At 43.2% G+C, this 20,576-nt stretch overlaps 1 protein-coding gene across 1 annotated transcript; it reads left to right on the forward strand.

Moving 5' to 3' along the window:
- Positions 1-10,877: 10,877 nt before the first annotated feature.
- LOC309708324 (retrovirus-related Pol polyprotein from transposon opus) lies at positions 10,878-16,083 on the forward strand (the record flags this gene model as incomplete). Its single annotated transcript, XM_082536265.1, has 2 exons — positions 10,878-15,378; positions 15,515-16,083. One exon carries the CDS (start codon positions 10,878-10,880, stop codon positions 15,330-15,332), a length of 4,455 nt encoding a protein of 1,484 aa, XP_082392391.1. The 3' UTR covers positions 15,333-15,378; positions 15,515-16,083.
- Between the last annotated feature and the right edge of the window lie 4,493 nt (positions 16,084-20,576).

A 20,576-nucleotide genomic window follows, 5' to 3' on the forward strand; every position in this document is an offset into this window, starting at 1 on the left:
GGTTGTAGGTTGTAGATCAGCAGTTTCAGAAATACTCAAACCAGCCCATCTATGACTGACAACCATGCCAGATTCAAAGTCCCTTAAGTTACCTTTATTCTCAGGAAACTCGGCTCGAACTTTTCCATTACAATTGAGTACCACCTAATGTACGTGGGGTTGTTATAGCAATGACCCCAAGCACCCACCTTGTGACTTTGTTTGTATGCTACACGAATGCTATGCTATTGTTTCTGTGTAGTCCTTTTGCTTGTTGAGGGGTTTTGACGTTGGTGAAGGAGATGGTCTCACGACTCATCGACTGACATTACTGACTAGCCAGTCGGTCGCATGCAGTCTTTTGATGTCATATTTTCACCTTGGATCACCTTGGAACCCAGATCGAGGATGTACTAAAAAGCACCTGGTACAGGGTAAAATCACCTAAATTAAAACTCTAAAAACCGTGTCGAGCCATGTCAGGCCGACCTAAGTAGGTACTAATGGAAAAGGTCAATATATGCATTCTATTTCTTAACTTTTATCAAATCTTTAGCGTCAATCTGACCCTTTGCACAGACATGAAAAACAAATTCGTCAGATCATTTTTGAAATTTTGCATCTATTTTATAAAAGCCATATTAGCAAAATTGCTCCCAGATTATGAACCCTCCAGTGTTTAAATGTAAATCATTGTCAGCCGCTTTAGATTATATGGCCTGGTCACAACCTTTTGTGATTCAGTTTTCAAACCAGCTGGCATTAGTTCAGCCTCTGCCTTTAGTTATTTGCTTGCTTGCAGCCCTATCCTGTTTAACTGGAATGCTCATAACATGGACCCCATTAATATCTTATTTCTCTGCTGTTACTGGGAAAAACAAATTTAAATGATGAATAGTGCTCTGCTTGTGCAGGTTTGGGCCAATGTGTGTTGCTGTGGATACAAATCCATTACCATTTCCTGTATTCCCCTCGGTTGCGCACCTCTGTGTAATAGCCCTTATTATTGTCCTTGTCATTATTATTCTGTGGAGAGCTGTAGCCTGCTGGGTTAGAACTGAGGTGCTGATGGATTGGGAGAAATCAGAGGGTTGGAACAAAAGAATTCAATAAAGAGAAATTAAAGTTTTCACAGTTACGAACCTTTTAAAAAAATTTTTTTAAACAGCTGAATTTAGAAGCATTTAGTTTGGAGAATATTATCGTCATCCTCACTCGGTTATTTCCAGAAATGAATGTGTTTGTGCTTTATGGGTGCAAAGTGTGTGAGTGATAAAAACGCTTCCAATATGGCAGCGCATTAATCTGTCAGGAAGAAAGGAGCTGACACCTCTCTCTTTGTGTGAATGCGATAGCGACAGACACCGAGTCTTATCTTATCAGCGGGGTACAAAAAGAGCCTGCAGCAGAGGTGTGTCACATCAGTCTGACACCTGCAAATCTGCACTCGGACACTGCCAATTACATCACTGTCAGGAACGCATCCGTCAGACACACACTCAGACATCAGCGCACACACACACCCATTCTGCACTTCTGGTCATTGTACTGGTTTCTATAGCAGTCGAAAAGAATGTGTAGTTTACTCCACACAGGCAGGATGGATTTTAAAGTCATGCTACATGCTGCCATTAAGAGCAACAGGCTTGGGCTGCACTTTTTCTGTTGCCTGCCGCCACTATGCAGTGATTATTTCAGGAACACAGAGTGTAATAAAGGCCTGAGACGGCAGTTTACGGGGCAAAAGAGCATCTGCAGAAAAGTCTAAAACGAATACTTTTGTCTTGCACTGGCCTGGTAAATTTTTTGTTAGAACTTGGCCCGGCCATATAGGGTGTTTGTTTAATCTGCACAAAAATAAAAAGGTTTAATGGGGGATTGTCTTTGGCACTCTTTCTCGGCCGGATCAGAGGTTTTCAGTGGATTTTATGTCATCACTGTTATACTTCCAGGAAATATAACAGTGGTGACAGGTGCTTTTGTTGCCTTTGGAAGGCCATGGTTCCCTCTCTTTGTTTAGCTACGCTGCTGACTGTAGTTCATAGACTGCATGGATTTATGTATGTTATGTGTTGCATGTGTACAAACTAATCAATAGCATTGGTCTAACTTTCTGCAAGAAGGAAATTTGAATTTTCCTAAATTAATAAACTAGTATACCGACGCTTTATGAGTCATTATTAAGCATGTATTGATTCCTATGTAAGTGTCCCTCAACAACAACTGTTACTGCTTACTTAATGATGCTACGTAAGAAAGCCTTTGAGAAATTATAGGTGTTTAGCCCATTGTTTCTAACTGGGATTTATCAGTTTTGAAAAATAGACCAATATATTGATGACTTGTGTATCCTTAATTATGTGAAGGCCAAAGTATGAAAACACACACACACGTGCAAAAATGTCACAAGCACTATCGAGCAATGGAGGGCAATGTAACGCTAACTGTATAGAAATGTTGGCTTATCAGAAATCTAGTATTAATAATACAGACAAAAGATGGATGTAGCTTTGTTGTTTGAAAAAGGAAGCCAAGCCAAAATTTCAGAAAGGAGGATTTTCCAGGGTATGCTCATTGGCTGATGCCTTGTGATCGGCAAAGTGCATTGCTAATGAGTGTGGGGTTTCACAGCCACACCTACTCCCCTCTCGTCACATCTAGTTCTAAAATGTTAAGACGGCAACACTAAAAAACTTCACTGGTCCACCGGAAAACACAAAAGTGATCTTTAGGCTTCAAAAACGTGACTTACAAATCAACTGGTGACATCACGGTAACTACAGCCATCCTTGTTGTCTGTTCACAGTCTGACATCAAAGACGGAGGTAAAGAAACGCACGTTTGACACAAGACAAAAATCTTCCCTATACACAAACAAATGCAGAAACTGAGTTTCTGGACATCCTTACTACAGAATCACCTTTTCAAAAGCTCAGTTACAGTATCCAGACATAAAACACAGCCAAAACGTATAGATAACATCACATTTACCAGAATACTCGTGTATGTGTGGACACCAGAAAAATGGTCAGTGACTACAGTCAAGGGCTCACCGTATAAGAACCACATAGAACAATGCATAATTAGATCATGATCTAATTATGCATTATTAATTGATATATTAATAAGTGCTTGATTATGACTTAATCAGCTAGTTAATGGTAACTGTGTTTCTTCTTATACATTGTTGTACTAATGAACAGTGTTTGTGTGGAAGGTGGAGTGGTAGCTTGCGACATTTTTATTGATTTATAATCCATGACTTCATGAATCCATTAAAGGCCTTTGGTCTTCATGACGGATCAAACTGCTATTTTATTTTTTTAATGGAGCCCTTTCACACTGCAAAGAGTGCATCAGTAATGGACTATAAATGGAGAGTCTGACAGACGTAAATTCCACTTTGTCCCTCGTAAATCTGTTGCATTCAGATCCGAACACAGAAATGTCTGTATTTTAAATTGATTTGTGATTACATAAAACTCTTATTACAGGGAGTGCAGAATTATTAGGCAAGTTGTATTTTTGAGGAATAATTTTATTATTGAACAACAACCATGTTCTCAATGAACCCAAAAAAACTCATTAATATCAAAGCTGAATGTTTTTGGAAGTAGTTTTTAGTTTGTTTTTAGTTTTAGCTATTTTAGGGGGATATCTGTGTGTGCAGGTGACTATTACTGTGCATAATTATTAGGCAACTTAACAAAAAACAAATATATACCCATTTCAATTATTTATTTTTACCAGTGAAACCAATATAACATCTCCACATTCACAAATATACATTTCTGACATTCAAAAACAAAACAAAAACAAATCAGCGACCAATAAAGCCACCTTTCTTTGCAAGGACACTCAAAAGCCTGCCATCCATGGATTCTGTCAGTGTTTTGATCTGTTCACCATCAACATTGCGTGCAGCAGCAACCACAGCCTCCCACACACTGTTCAGAGAGGTGTACTGTTTTCCCTCCTTGTAAATCTCACATTTGATGATGGACCACAGGTTCTCAATGGGGTTCAGATCAGGTGAACAAGGAGGCCATGTCATTAGTTTTTCTTCTTTTATACCCTTTCTTGCCAGCCACGCTGTGGAGTACTTGGACGCGTGTGATGGAGCATTGTCCTGCATGAAAATCATGTTTTTCTTGAAGGATGCAGACTTCTTCCTGTACCACTGCTTGAAGAAGGTGTCTTCCAGAAACTGGCAGTAGGACTGGGAGTTGAGCTTGACTCCATCCTCAAACCGCAAAGGCCCCACAAGCTCATCTTTGATGATACCAGCCCAAACCAGTACTCCACCTCCACCTTGCTGGCGTCTGAGTCAGACTGGGGCTCTCTGCCCTTTACCAATCCAGCCACGGGCCCATCCATCTGGCCCATCAAGACTCACTCTCATTTCATCGGTCCATAAAACCTTAGAAAAACCAGTCTTGAGATATTTCTTGGCCCAGTCTTGACGTTTCAGCTTGTGTGTCTTGTTCAGTGGTGGTCGTCTTTCGGCCTTTCTTACCTTGGCCATGTCTCTGAGTACTGCACACCTTGTGCTTTTGGGCACTCCAGTGATGTTGCAGCTCTGAAATATGGCCAAACTGGTGGCAAGTGGCATCTTGGCAGCTGCACGCTTGACTTTTCTCAGTTCATGGGCAGTTATTTTGCGCCTTGGTTTTTCCACACGCTTCTTGCGACCCTGTTGACTATTTTGAATGAAACGCTTGATTGTTCGATGATCACGCTTCAGAAGCTTTGCAATTTTGAGACTGCTGCATCCCTCTGCAAGATATCTCACTATTTTTGACTTTTCTGTGCCTGCCAAGTCCTTCTTTTGACCCATTTTGCCAAAGGAAAGGAAGTTGCCTAATAATTATGCACACCTGATATAGGGTGTTGATGTCATTAGACCACACCCCTTCTCATTACAGAGATGCACATCACCTAATATGCTTAATTGGTAGTAGGCTTTCGAGCCTATACAGCTTGGAGTAAGACAACATGCATGAAGAGGATGATGTGGACAAAATACTCATTTGCCTAATAATTCTGCACTCCCTGTAGATATAATAAAAGGAAAGTCGTTTTTTCATGGGTACTGCAGTTACATTCAGTCATTTAGGCTGAATATAAGAGAAGGAGAAATGTCACGAGGAAATATGTATGTTTGTGTATCTCCTCTAGGAGAATCCAGGATAATTGATATTAAAAGGCATCTCAGGGGTGGCTGTTGTCACCAGTGAGTCATCATAGCGTGAGAAGAAAAGCTCTTTCTCACACACAGAGGCATAAAATGCTGCCCTCGCAGTGCAACACTTTCCACTGACACTGATAAGCAAACAGCCCGGGGACGCACGCAGAAGAGTTCTTAGCACAGCTTTAACATTCTGTGTGTGTTTGATCTATCGCTTTGTGCGGACATTACATGCATACTCATCTGCACATCCGCCTTAAAATTCTTTGAAGCAAGTCCACCTAAAGCAACCCAATCAAAGCCCCCACCCCTCAATTGCCTTCCTCCTCATGACTCAAACACGACAAGAAGAATCAGCGGGAACCAATCAGAGGATAACTTTGAGCTTACACTCAGATCCACAAGCTGATTAACTGACACTCTGACCATATCTGGAGTTTGTGCCAGGCTCTTCACGGCCCTGTAGGCAAAGCTGCCTCAATCCCTTAAAACACTGTGAGCGCTTTGATTGGTGGTAACCTCAGAGATCAGCAGGTTTTTTTCAAGGTAACTCCTTCAAACTGGAGATAAGGATGAGCTCTGCTTACTGATCCAGTGTAAATACGCAGTGTTAGGATTTCCACTGTATCATAAAATACGAAAAATCAGCCAACCTATTCTGGACTTCCTGCTTTTCTGTTCCATCAAAGGTCAGCAGTGCTGAGCCAGCTGGCAAGTGGTCAGCAATTAAAGTTGTGTGTAATGTGTTGTACAGCTCCACATGGATTTACTTTACCTTTACTTATGAAGTTATTCTGATTTATCTTATAGAACTGCATATCCCTACAACTTCCTAGATGCTAGGTCTGTCATGTAGTCCTGTTATGCGTTTACACAATTTGTCACTCCTCTAGTTGTCAGCAGGAGCCTGTCTGTATATTGCTTTTAGAAGTAATTAGATGACAATTTCCAGTTCATTTTAAGCAGGTTTTCACATTTGCATTACACACACGACTTAGCACTTTGAAACCCCCTGCCGCTTATAGAGTAATTCTATGCCTGCATGCCATTATTATAATCACAATTTCAGTAAGCAGTTGAGAAAGGTGTTCTTATTTTTACACTGGTCGCAGGATGGGACCACCAAACTGAACCCCTCCACAAAGCAGACCTTCAGTGTGTGGACACTTCTGGTGGTTAATTTAAAGGCTGCTTGTGCTGATAATGGTGACGGCATTAAACTGAACTGTTTGAACAACTGTTCAGTACAGTTCGACTGAAGTCAGTTTTATTTATATAGCGCCGAATCATAACAGTCGCCTCAAGGCACTTTATGTTGTGAGGTTAAGACCCTACTGTATTAGAGAGAAAACGCCCACAATCAGATGACCCCCTGCGAGCAGACACTTGGTGACAGCAGGAATGAAAAACTTTCCTTTTAACAGGAAGAAACATTCAACAGAACCAGGCTCAGAGAGGGGCGGCAATCTGCCGCGACTGGTTGAGGGTGAAGGGAGGGAGACAGGACAAAAGACACACTGTGGTAGAGAACCAACTATGAATAATTACTTTTGACTGAATGCAGAGTGGTGTACAAATACATGAAGTGACAGATACAGGTGAGTGAAGGAAAAACAGTCAGTGTATCATGGGAAACCAGGCCTGTCTCTTGAATCTAAACTGGGAGCTGGTTCCATAGATGAAGTATCTGCCTCCAGTTTTACTTTTAATGAGCTAACTAACTAGTGTGAAGCCCAACAGTCAAAATGTTTTATGAGATACAACCGATTGTTTTTGTTGTCTAAATGCAACTTTGAGAAGAAATGGCAGCTGGGTGCCTTCTATGGTTTTGAGGCAGGTATTATGTGCCCAGTTTGCTCTATGCAAATGAAGAAATGGGTTGAGAATTTACCACAGATACTTAACCCTTCTCCCTGCCCCCTGCCTTTAGCCTTGACTATAACCACACGCATACAACAAATCACACTTGCTGTATGGACAGCCACAAGGGAGAACCTTTTTAAATATTTCCTTTCCACACTGGACGTGTCTGGGCAGCCCGCAAAAGAATAGTCCAAACCCTGGAGGTCTACAGGCAGACCCCTCCATGAGAAATGCATGGTTTCACTTCGCTGTCATTGTCCACAGTGCATAAACCCATTCATCTCTATCCACGTTTAGCCAAACTAGACTTAATCCACTGGTGTAACTTACAGTTCCCAAAGGACCATTCCAACGTGTCCATAAAAACATAACCGGGCACTATTCCAGCACACAAGGCAGCTTATTTTTTTTCCATTTTGTTATTATTTTTTTGAGCTGCTGCTCACATGTGAGGACAAATTCAAGCGTGGAAGAACGCCACAAGATGGTGCTGTAGCCTCTTTCTGCAGCGCACCACCCCTGAGTACTTGATATAAATGCATGTTTACCTTTTTCTAGCCTCCATGTTCAACACACACACACACACACACACACACACACACACACACACACACACACACACACACACACACACACACACAGAGAGTTGTGTATGTGGGATTTCACAGACATTACATCGACTTGCTTGCCTAAACTTACCCCCAAGCCTTAGTGTAACCTTAAATCTAATCTTACTACTACCTTAAAGCACGCCTTCCATACAGACATGCACACACAAACAAATGTATGAATGGGCACTTGTCCATTTATCATTATTAATCTGACCATCCACACAAACAGATCCACCTCCTCAGGCTCCTGCCACTTTTTGCCCAAAGCTTAGCATGTCACTGCGAAGGCCAGGGATTGATGGTTCACAGACGCTCGGAGGGAGCTGATGTGATCTGCTCATCATGCAACTCTTATCCCCATGAAATGGACCGGGACTCATTGACGTGTCAGCATGTACCAGAAAATCTAAAGTGAAAAATTAATCTTGTGGTGCCACAGGGTATTACGCTTGCACAGTTTGTCTGTTCTGCACCACCATTCTCAATCACCTCCCCTTCCATGCAGATGCATCTACCCACATATCACCCTTACTCTCCTCCATCTTTTTTCTTGTAACTACACCCCCCGGCTGTTTGTGTCAGCTTTTTTTTCTCTCCAGAAACTGCCTGGTGAAATGAGGGTGGAAAGACTAATAGCCTGTAGCCAACAGATAAAAGAGGCCTGTGTTCTTCCTATGACGCTGTTGGTATGTACCGGACAAGGACAAGGGATGGAGTTCACAGAAGGGTGAAAGAGCAAAAACACCAGGTTCTCTGCAGAGTGCATACAGGAGCATTCACAGCACTTCATTTGTTTGTTTTTTGTTTTTTGTCAAGTTGCAGCTTTATTTCAAAATGGAACCGCACAATACCCCGTAATGACAAAAGGAAAAAATTATAAACAAAAAACAAAACAAAAATCTTCCATGTACAAAAGTATTCACAGCCTTCAGTCAGTATTTTGCTGAGGTGCCTTTGGTAACAATTAAAGACCCAGGTCTTCTTGAGTCTGATGCTACAAGCCTGCCACACCTATTTTTGGGATTTTTCTCCCACTCCTCTCTCCAGAACCTCTCAAGCTCTATCAGGTTGGATGGGGAGCACTGAGGCACAGACATTGATGGAAATATTTTTCTTCTTCTTGTCTTTGTCTACATTGTATCCCAGAGAAGTTTTAAGTTGTTCAGGTTGAAACATTTGCACTTAAAGTCGGTTAAGTTTCCTTTGATATATCAGTGTCAAGCTGATGTTTAAGAGGGTATGTTAAGGACAGATGTGCTCCAGTCCATCAATCCTTTAAAGTGCTGGACACCGATGGTAAATTGCCATCAGACCCTAAATAAATTGTCCTCTGCTGTTATCCATATTGCTTCACTCATTCTTTGGTGAGTAGACGTATTGGTTACAACTAAGAGTAGTAGGAAAAAAATTGGCGCCCGAACAGGGACTGGAGCGCATCACTAACTTTATCATGAAGCACATGCACAGACATCTGTGAATTCATCTACTGCTTTGCAGAGAGAGACAATGGAGTTTTGTGACAGGTATGGTTTTGATCCAGAGTACACTGTTTTGTTAAAAGGGGCTAAAGCCGAGATTAAACTACAAGAGGTGCAAAGAGCATTCGCTTTGCTGGATCACGTAGCCAAAATTCAACAAATAGATAGTCTCCCTGACACTATTTTGTGTCAGTTCATGGAGTGCATTACCCCAATGCTCTTAGATGGAGAACATTCAGCAGATGGGGAGTGTTGGGAGGTTATTCAGATAGATGAGTACTGTCCTCAGGGACCTGACAGTTTTCACCTGGCGCATGATGTGGTCCCCCTCGCTCGAGCAATTGATGATGTGACTGCTAGTTTCAGAGAACAAGTAAACGAACTGGCATTAGCATATAATGTGAGCCCCATGACTTTAAATCAGGCTGCAGTGAGCCACATGTGTGGGAAAAATGATACATATAAGGGGTTAGCTACCTCAACTCCTGCCTTGGGAGTTAAAACTCAGTCCACACCAGGTCCCAGGTCAACTGCCGCCTGTGATGATGGCCATGTGCCCAAGGCTAAACAGGCACTTGATGCGGACTCCCTGCTTGTTGATCCTTTGCCAGCGGAGGTTCAGAGAGTCATTGTGGAGCACATTGTAAAACATGACTCGCCCATGCACACTCCCTCTGGTTTTGAGCTCCGCTCATTTTCAGGAAACTCTCCAAAACCCCCTAATGAGGTAGAGTACAGGGTATGGCGACTTAGAGCTAAACAGGTACTAAATGACTCTACCCTTTCCGAAGGGCAGCAGCGCCGTGTTTTCCTCGATAGCTTGGCTAGCCCTGCTTTGAATGTGGCCCTTTCTATTGGGTCTCAAGCATCACCAAAAGACTATCTCGATGAGCTTGACAAGGCTTATGGCAATGTCACTGGAGGTGAAGAGCTGTATATCCAGTACCTAGAGACTCATCAGAATAGTGGAGAAAAGGCATCTGATTACTTGCGCCGACTCCAGACGTTGCTGCAGGAGGTAGTTGACGGTAATGGCATACCTAGAAGTGATTTTGATGTTCAGCTACTAAAGCAGTTCCTCAGAGGTTGCTGGGATGACTCTCTAATTGCCACTCTGCATCTAAAAGAAATAGTGGGATCTGCACATCATGTTATTCCCACTTTCTCAGAGCTGCTTTTTAAAATCAGAACGCATGAGAAAGAGAGTCAGTTAAAAGAAATGCGCAGGAGACGTTACATGAGCGGCACCTCAACTAAAGTGCAGGCTCGAACACTCGTAGCCACAGATGACGGCAGGCATTCTGGCACACCTCCCACAGCGCTGGATGCTTGTACCAGAGAGCAACTGGAGGAAAGAATCAGGCAGCTAGAAGCAGAGCTAATGAACAGCTCATCTGCAGCAAATTCTCAGTGTCCCAAAAGTGATAAAACTAGGCAGAAGCTATCGCACAGAACCAAAATCCACAATCCAGCTCCACCAACTCCTGCTAGGCTACCTGGTGATCATAAAAGGGTTGGGAAATTTTGCTATAATTGTGGGGAGGATTCACATATGTTGCCACAATGTTCAAACCCAACCAATGCCATATTAGTGCAAAAGAAATTGTGTGAGAGGCACAGTGCTGGGCAAAGCCAGTGTTCAATGGCTCAGCGACAGAATAGTCCACAGTCCAACTTGCCTTTAAACCAGTAGGAGCTCCTGCTGTGGAACGAGCAGGAGCTGATGGTCAGAGCAGTTCCAAGCCTTCAAGCCAGTGCATGTACGAAGCCCCAGCTCCAACGGTGCCTCCCCAGTTTCCTCAGGGTCTAATTGGGGAGCCTTGTGATGGTTTAGCATGGTTAGATCAAGTTCCGTGTCGGTGTTTAATTGACACCGGGTCCCAAGTGTCAATAATATCAGAGTCATTCTATTCTCGCTATCTTTCTCATAGAGAACTGTTCTCTATAAAAGAGGTACTGGACATCGAAGGTGTGGCTGGACAAAAGGTACCATATGTGGGGTACATTGAGGCTAAAGTTCAGTTCCCTGAAAGTGCTTGTGGCACAGACAAGTGTTTCAACATCTTAGCATTAGTTAGTCCAGATCAATCGTACAATGATAAGTTTTCTCTTCTTGTGGGCACAAATGTGTTAGGTCCCATGCTACAAGACTGTCAAAAAAAGGGTGGAGCAAAGTTTCTGCAGACTCTACCCATTGACACTAACTGGGTCATGGCATATACCAAATGTTTCAAGCAGGCTGACCCCCAAGCAGACGAGGTCAAAGCCCTCCGTGTTGCACTCTCCAGCAAGGTACCGGTGCATTTGAAACCAGGTGAGGTGTATACTTTGAAAGCCATCTGCCACACTAAACCTGGGAGCGATAAATTTCAGGCTCTTGTGTGTAGCTCGGAGGACACACCTACACCAGGGGGGTTTATCATCTATGACCAGATAGTTGATGTAAAACCTATGTCTCACTGTAAGTTTAAAGTTGCGGTCAAAAATGCCTCTCGGCGGGGCATCACACTGTATCCTGGAACAGCTATTGCTGAGTGCTCCCCCATTGATTGGGCGGTTCCTGTTGCACTCCCTGATATGAACCCCCAGCCCGAAGATGCTCCTCTGCAGGCACAGTCCCTGCTAGCTTCTCATAGCGAGGACAGTAACCAATCTGCCGTGCTTCTTGGCCTTGATTTTGGGGACAGCCCGATATCACCACAATTCAAAGAGCACATACAGGCTAGAATTGTCAAAGAAGCATCAGATGCTTTCTCGAAACATGATCTTGACGTTGGTAGTGTGACGGGGGTCAGTCACCGCATTGAGTTAGAACCTCATGTCCCATTCAAAGAGCGGACAAGACGTGTTTCGCCCGCTGATTTCAATGATTTGAAAAGACACCTCCAAGACCTTTTGGCAACAGGCATTATAGAGGAGTCACATAGCCCCTATGCCTCTCCAGTAGTGCTTGTAAGGAAAAAGAATGGGGAACTGCGAATGGTTGTAGATTACCGGAGACTAAACAACCTCACCAAAAAGGACGCATACCCATTGCCTCGTATAGAGGAGACGTTCACTCTGCTCTCTGGTTCAAAATGGTTCACTGTTTTAGATCTCAAGAGCGGGTACTATCAACTTGAAGTTGAGCCATGTGATCGACCCAAGACAGCATTTACAACGCCGTTTGGAACATGGCAATTTCGGAGGATGCCTCAAGGCTTGACTAACTCCCCTGCCACGTTTCAACGGACCATGGAGAAAGTGATGGAGGGAATTAACCTCCAGGAGGTTGTTGCATTTCTAGATGACCTCATAATCTTCTCCAACTCACTGGAAGAGCATGAAGAGCGGGTGATGAAGGTCCTTAAGCGCATTGCTGAGTTTGGTCTGAAGTTATCCCCTTCTAAATGCAAGTTCTTCCAAACCTCCGTGAAATATCTGGGGCATGTAATATCTGCCCAGTGGATCCAGCCTGACCCAGACAAAATTACTGCTGTGAAAGACTGGCCATGCCCACAAACTGCCAAAGAGCTTCGGTCATTCCTAGGTTTCACGGGGTATTACAGGCGGTTTGTGAGGGATTATTCTTGCATTGTCAGGCCTCTCAATGACTTGTTAAAGGGAGAACTAGCCCCCAGGCATAAAGGCCAAAAACATTGGCCACGAACAAAGTCACCCTCACTTGGGGCAAAATGGACCCCTGCCTGCCAGGCTGCTTTTGACCTTATCGTTGAAAAACTGATTTCAGCACCTGTTCTGGCTTTCGCCAACTGGCAGCTCCCGTATGTAGTACACACAGATGCCAGTATGTCAGGCCTGGGAGCAGCGTTGTATCAGGTTCAAGACGGCCAGACTCGAGTAGTAGCTTATGCTAGTCGTGGCCTCTCCAAAAGCGAAAAGAATTACCCTGTACATAAATTAGAATTTCTCGCCCTCAAGTGGGCAGTAAGTGAGAAGTTCCATGATTATTTGTATGGGGCTAATTTCAAGGTGCTGACTGATAACAACCCTTTGACGTATGTGTTGACCAGTGCGAAGCTTGATGCTGCAAGTCACAGATGGCTTGCTTCTCTGTCGATTTACAACTTTGACATACACTACAAATCTGGCCAACATAACACTGATGCTGACGGGCTCTCTAGGAGGCCTCATGGACCCTCAGAGGAGGACGAGGAGTCCCTGGAGACAGACAGAAGAATCTCCAGCATGCTGGACTGTGCTAGTTTGTCCCCTGAGGAGTTTAAAGTTCTCGATGGGGAGGCAATGAGTACTGTGTGTAAGCGTCATAGTGTCAATGTCAACACGATCTTAGGTGAAGGCACACAGACAGTCGACACTGTAATCCCTGCCGTGGAAACACTCTTGTGCAATGACAGTGCGGTTCCTGATGACCTTGAGGATCCGGTCCCCCTACCTGGCCAGTCAGCCCTACCAGGAATGTCTATGGTGGACTGGTATCAGTTACAGAGAAATGACAGCTCTTTAGCCCGCATCATAGGCATTTTAGAGACTGGGGATGAGACTTTTGACAGAAAGTCTGAGGAACCTGAGGTGGTTCTGTTTTTACGGGAGAAATCAAAGTTACTTCTAGTTGATGGGGTGCTATACCGTAGAGTTTTTGATCAAAAGGGGAAGGCCTTCCATCAACTTGTCATCCCTAATAGCCATCGAGAGAGAGCTTTCCAAGGTGTTCATGACGAGACAGGTCACATGGGTATTGAGAGAACCTTAGAACTGGCTAGAGCGAGGTTTTACTGGCCAAAAATGGCTAGCTACATTGAGAACAAGTGTAAAACATGTGAGAGGTGTGTGAAACGAAAGGCACGAGTGCAGAAAGCCTCTAAACTTGTCAACATCAAAGTCAGTGGTCCCCTCGAGTTAGTGTGCATAGATTTTCTGACAATAGAACCCGATTCGAGAGACACCAGGAACATCCTAGTACTAACTGATCATTTTACAAAATATGCACAGGCATATCCCACGAGAGATCAGACAGCGAAAACGGTGTCCACAGTGTTATGGGAGAACTTCATCAGTCACTACGGGTTTCCTCGCAGAATCCATAGTGATCAAGGTGCTTGTTTTGAATCTGAAATAGTGGCAGAGCTTTGTAAACTAGCAGGGATTACAAAGTCCCGTACGACACCCTACCATCCACGTGGAAATCCAGTGGAAAGATTCAACAGGACTCTGTTGGACCTCCTCGGAACTCTGGAGGATAAGAAAAAAGAGGAGTGGAGGAAGTATGTTCGCCCCCTTGTACATGCTTATAACTGTACAAAACATGACGCAACTGGAGAAGCGCCCTTCCTTCTGATGTTTGGTAGAGAGCCACGCCTTCCGATTGATCTCTGTTTTGGACATAGTCCACGTGGCCACAGCACCAGAACACATATTCAGTATGTACGAGAACTAAAGAGTAGGCTGAAGTATGCATACGACCTAGCCTCAAGAAATGCTGAGAAGAGACAATTGTTGAACAAAAGACACTGGGATGCTAAGGTTACTGCCCTTCCATTGGAAGTGGGTGACAGAGTCCTGGTAAGGAATCTGAGCCTAAGAAAGAAACACAAAATCTCTGATAAGTGGGAGCCTATTGTGCACATCGTTGTTAAGCAGACGGATGAGTCTATCCCGGTTTATGTGATTAGGCCAGAGGATGCAGAGGGCAGAGAGCGAGTTCTGCATCGTGACATGCTTCTTCCCTGTGGGTTCCTACCGGTTAACCTGCAATGTGACAGTCAGGATGTGCTAACCAGTTCGGTTCAACCTCTCATGAGAGTGGATGCAGGGAGCAACACAGAAGAAACTCGGCTGGAGGAGGAGTTTGGGCAAGACGAGGAAATAAACTTTACATCCAGCCAATTTCCTGACAATGACTTGTTGGCGGATCAAAGGGATGTTCTGGGAGAACAGGAGGCGTCCCAGCCACAGTATCCTCTGAATCCTGGGGCACCTGAATTCATTGTAGATCTGACAGGATCAGAGACAGCAAACGATGAGGAGGTGCTCAGCCCAGCCCCAACATGTGGTAGGCCACAAAGGAGGAGAGTGCCACCGGCTTACCTCAGTGACTATCAGGTCGGCTACAAAGTCGATTGTAAGCATCACAGTTTCAATGTGCCGATGACACTTGCATTGCTCAATAACTTTTTCCTGTCATTACAACAACAGATTGCTGGGTTAGTGCAATCTCTGTCGGGTGATAGTGACGGGGACGTCACACTTTAAGCAGGGGTGGATGTAACCCAGTGTTAATTTGGTTATCTGATATTGTGTGATATTCAGTATATATGTATATACCTATATTGGGTGTTATAAAATGTTCTTCAATGATTTTGAGTTTTTTTTTATTGCTATTGGTTTGCGGCTGCTTTACGACAGTCGACTGTGGTAGTACATCCTAGCGGGAGGGGCTATGAGCTCACGTGGCTTGTAGCTGTGCCAGAGAGCAAGCTGGGGTGAGCTAGCGGGGAATATCGCCTTCTGCAGTAGCCTTGAAAAGGACTATTGTTCGTTCTCCTGCCAGACGCTTCGCTGCTGTGCTGCCTTGCTGCTGTGCTGCCTTACTACTGTGCTGCCTTACTGGTGCCATTAAAGGACAAGCGGCCGCCATCCCTTCATCCATCCGGACCTTGATTATTTGGACCGAAGTACTCACACACACGCCCGCACTCAGTGCCATACACTCTCTTTATTTTGCTGGCCAGCTAATATCATTTGTTTTTTTTGTTTTGTTTTGTTTGCATTCACAAAGACTATCCAAAGACATTTTGGTTATTGTCAAATAGACACTCTCTGATTACGGACTGAGGAGGTTGTGGTGTTACAACCCCAGGACTGAGAAAAAGGACTCTTTACATAATATATTCACTTGTCTCCTGGTTAGGAAAAGTGACTATTGATGGAAATATTTTTCTTCTTCTTGTCTTTGTCTACATTGTATCCCAGAGAAGTTTTAAGTTGTTCAGGTTGAAACATTTGCACTTAAAGTCGGTTAAGTTTCCTGATATATCAGTGTCAAGCTGATGTTTAAGAGGGTATGTTAAGGACAGATGTGCTCCAGTCCATCAATCCTTTAAAGTGCTGGACACCGATGGTAAATTGCCATCAGACCCTAAATAAATTGTCCTCTGCTGTTATCCATATTGCTTCACTCATTCTTTGGTGAGTAGACGTATTGGTTACAATGACACCTTGCATTCAGGCCAGAGTCACTCTTTGACCATCGAGTTCTTGATTACCCCCTAACTACAGTCCTTCTACCCCAATAGCTCAGATTGGCTGGGTGGCCAGCTCAAGGAAGAGTCATTTTTTCTGTTCTCAAACTGTTCTGCCATTAGGAGCTCAGTCTGAGTGGAGTTTATTTCTCCTCCTCTCACCTCATGTTATGTATTTTCATTGTTTTTTCCTATCAGCAGTGTGCTGCCTGCTGTAACCCATAATTTCCTTCGGGATTAATAAAGTATTCTGATTGTGATTGTGGTGCCAAACTTTGTCTACGTCCACACTAGCCCGGATAGATTTGAAAACGGCTTTTTCGTCTGAAAACGCTCCGCGTCCACACTAGCGTTTTGAGTCGTTTTCACAGAGTTCTGCGTCCCCACTGAAACAGCCCAGAGCACTTACGTTTCAGTCCTGCGCATGCGCAAAAGCAAGTGAGAATTAAAGAATTTGAAGGAAAGCTATCAGGAGCATGTACAAACTGATAATAATATTTTGTTTAGGGCTTTCAAAATTGAGAGCAATAAAAACAACTGCTGTATAATGCCCTCCGCTATCTTTGTTTAATTGGTCACATGACTGCATCACATGACTAAAATGCGTCATCGTTTTAGAAAGTCTGCGTTTTCGAGTGTCCACACTGCGACTGGGCAGCTCCGTTTTCAAAACGCTGCGTTTTTCCTTGAGGAAGCGATGCGTTTTCAAATGAAAACTCATGAGTGTGGACGTAGCCTTTATCAACTGAGAGATGATGGAGCCCACTGTGCTCACTGGGACCTTCAGTCCCAGTCAATCCTGTCTCTGAGGTCTACAGTGGTTTGGTCTATGCTCTGAAATGATCAGTTAACTATGGGACCTTATATAGACAAGTGTGTGTCTTTCCAAATCAAGCCCAGTCAGTTGTATTTATCACAGGTAGACTCCAGTCACGTTATAGAAACATCTGACAGATAATCAGTGGAAACAGGAGGCACCTGAGCTCAGTTTTGGGTGTCATTGTAAAGGCTTTGAATGCATGTAAGTATGTAGATGTTATGTATTTTTTTTATTTGTAATATTTTCTCAAGCAAACCTTTTTCACTTTGTAATTGTGAGTTATTGCGCGTAGAATTTAACATACCAAATACATACCAAATGTATAAAAAAAGAAAAGTAAAGAAACATTAACCTCAAAACGTTTCACAGTATTTGGAAAGCTTGTAATAACAAAATGCTGAGAAACACAAAGACGGCAGCCAGTCAAGTCCGCTGGGATTTCCTGACATCTCAGATCTGGAAACAGATTTGTTTTCACACTCCATGCTGCCAAGATCTATAAACTCACAGGATGATTGATCACCAAAGACTTCAAACAAGCTGACTATAAGTTTGAGCACACTTTAAATCTAACTTCCTTATAAACACTGAATAGAACAAAGAAGGTGTAGATTCTTGCCTTTTTATGACAGAGTAAATCCACTGAAAGCTGTGACTCCGTCCTGCAGCTACGGTCACTGACTGTTCTTCTTATCTTACATGGTAGCACACGAGCTAACACTCATGCAGCTCTCAAGGTCAAAACTCATTCCAGTCTATCCCACACACAAGCTAAAGTCAGCTTAACTCAAAAGCAAGGTGAAAGAGAGGAAAAAAGGATAAAAGCACGTACACTATGATTCATATTACAGTAATCAAGTTTTTGAAGTTTGTTTCATTCAGATTGAAAACAGCTCTGGTTTAAAGCAGCTAACGTCCTTTCTTTCTGTCTTTTTTCCTTTTTTCAGCTGGAAATGAAAATGAAACACAGTCCCGGACAAGCACAATTGTATTTTCAATGACGGTTATTTTGTTTTGTTTTGTTTTGTTGCACTAATTGCAAGGTAGCCTTCCACAATGTTCATGTTACAAAATAATTGAGCAGGGAAGCATGTATTTGACTGGCTGCTGCTGTGTCTTGCTGACTGGATTGGCCCCATTCAAGTAAATGAACAGACAGTGGTTTTTCACGCAGAGATAAGATTGTAATTTGTCATTTTGCCCTAAAATTAAATGTCTCTTGGTAGATAATCACATTCACAGCCACAGTGGTTTCCAGTTCATTTAACACGAATCTGCAGAAATCAGTCTTTGAACTGTGGGAGTACCCCGGAGGATCAGCAGGAAAGGCCGAGGCTGTGGTGGCCATGGTCAGAATTGTGTTTGCTTTCTCTTTCTGTGAACCAAAATAAGTGGGAACAATGAAGCATAATGAATGAATTCCATACACATTCAGAAACCATTCATTGAATGAATATGGTTTAATTTATTGGGACCGTACTGTAATCCTTGATCAGATGAACATGAGGGTTAGGCTTTTAAAAATCTGTAGTCTGTGGCCAATTTTAATAAATTTTTTCAACCACGTCTAATATACAGGAGGTAAAGTTTCACACTCATGCTTTGTAGAAGGGAGCTTCCATGCCACTCAGTACCAAAGAATGAGGTGAACATTAAAAAAACTGATTTATTCCACACAAAACTGACAAAAAAACTAAAAAACTGTCTGGTTGCAGTCCTAATTATCTCTTCCTGTCAGTTTTATAATGTAAAAACATCTTTAAATTGTTGCTCCACGCCCTGCTTACATGATTAACTTCTAATCTGACCCTGCTAGCCCAACTACATGCAGCAGTTTCTGACAACTACCTACACTGTACCACTGCTGGATAGATTCACAACAGCAGGATGAATTAATGGAGCAAGGTATGTTAAATTACAAAATAAATCCAAATAACAAAGTTCAAAAATTACAAATTAAACATAGCAACATATTTAAAGGTGGGTGAATACATTCAAGCAAAAACATTGACCTGCTGTGTTGTTATGGCCCCGCAACAGGCTGCGGAAGTGTTCCCAGCCATTCACCCATGGCAGCTTGGAAAATCCCAGAATGTCAGCAGTTTCTCAGACTACCTTTCAACCATGCCACATTCAAAGTCATTTAGATCATATTTCACCCCCATTCTCACATTGTTTTGTCTCTGTCGACATGTCTAATTGGCTGCAGAGTCTCGGTTTATAGGTCTAAAAATTATGCAGCCAATGAGATCTTTTGTTTTCTCTGACAGTTTTTAGCGTTTCTGGTAATTCAAGTATTCCAAACTCTGTAACGGTCTCTTCGAAAAACAGCTCCATTGGTTAAATTTTGCTGATAGATTCCAGCAGTTTGCTTGAGCAAACTACTGGTTTTGCTCACACACAGTTAGGGCAGATAAATAAAAATAAAAATCCCCAATCACACCATCACCGGGCTCTGCTGAGTCTGAAGCTGCCTTGCTGTGCTTCGCTCGATATTTCCTGAATACCTGCGTCAAAATCTTCAGACCCTATCTCGTGTTTGTGTTTTGAGCTAGGGGAGAGGGGAAAGCTAGCGGAAGGAGATTGGGAAATATAAATCACGGGGAGTGGAAGTTTTCTCGAGGAGAGGAGTTGTATAGCTGCAGATATATCTAGAGTGATTCTGGAGGGAAAATGGTAAAACGCTAAATTGAGGGATGGCTTGGTTGCCCAACAGAGCAAAGTGAGCATGCCCAGTGAGCATACAGAGCTGGACCCTGAGAGTACTTTATGTGCTTTTTGAATGCTATCTCATTTTTTGCAAATGCTTTCAGCTGAGTGCTCTTTTTTTTATCAGTTCTGAATGAAAAAAAAAAGGATTTGAACGTGAATGTTTTTTTTAAATTGAATCCAACTGGGACAATCCAGAGGTAGGCAGAGAGTACCGCTCTCTCTCAGGAAGCCCATACACGAGGAGAGGGGGCAAGAACAAAGGTGACTTAAGAATAATGAAAGATTTATGATGAAAAGCAGAGGGTTGGGAGTGAGGAGCTGCCCCGGGCTCTTTGCTGCACTTATTTCAAAAGCATCCATTTCCTCTGTAACCCACATGGGTGTAAGGCACACGCTCTCTCACACACAGGTGGACTAACACATCTACCGATATACGATGTCGTCAATTTACATGATGTCTCTGCGGGAAATTGGCTTCATGATGAAGAGGAGGACGGGGGCATAAAATGAGGCTATGAATGTAAAATTATAGCACGATCGTTGATACTGGGTGGTGAGAATGTGACAATATAAAATGTTGGCACATCGAGGCACGGTGTAAATCTGGCGCTGACGTTATGCAACAAACGAGTGTTGGATTGATATACTCTTTACGACTGCCCAAACATTAGTTTGTTTCACCTCATTTAATAGTAACCGCTCAGTGCACAGACAGCAATGTAA

The sequence above is a fragment of the Aulonocara stuartgranti genome (assembly GCF_965226115.1).
Source record: "Aulonocara stuartgranti genome assembly, chromosome: 6".
NCBI classification, from domain to species: domain Eukaryota; kingdom Metazoa; phylum Chordata; class Actinopteri; order Cichliformes; family Cichlidae; genus Aulonocara; species Aulonocara stuartgranti.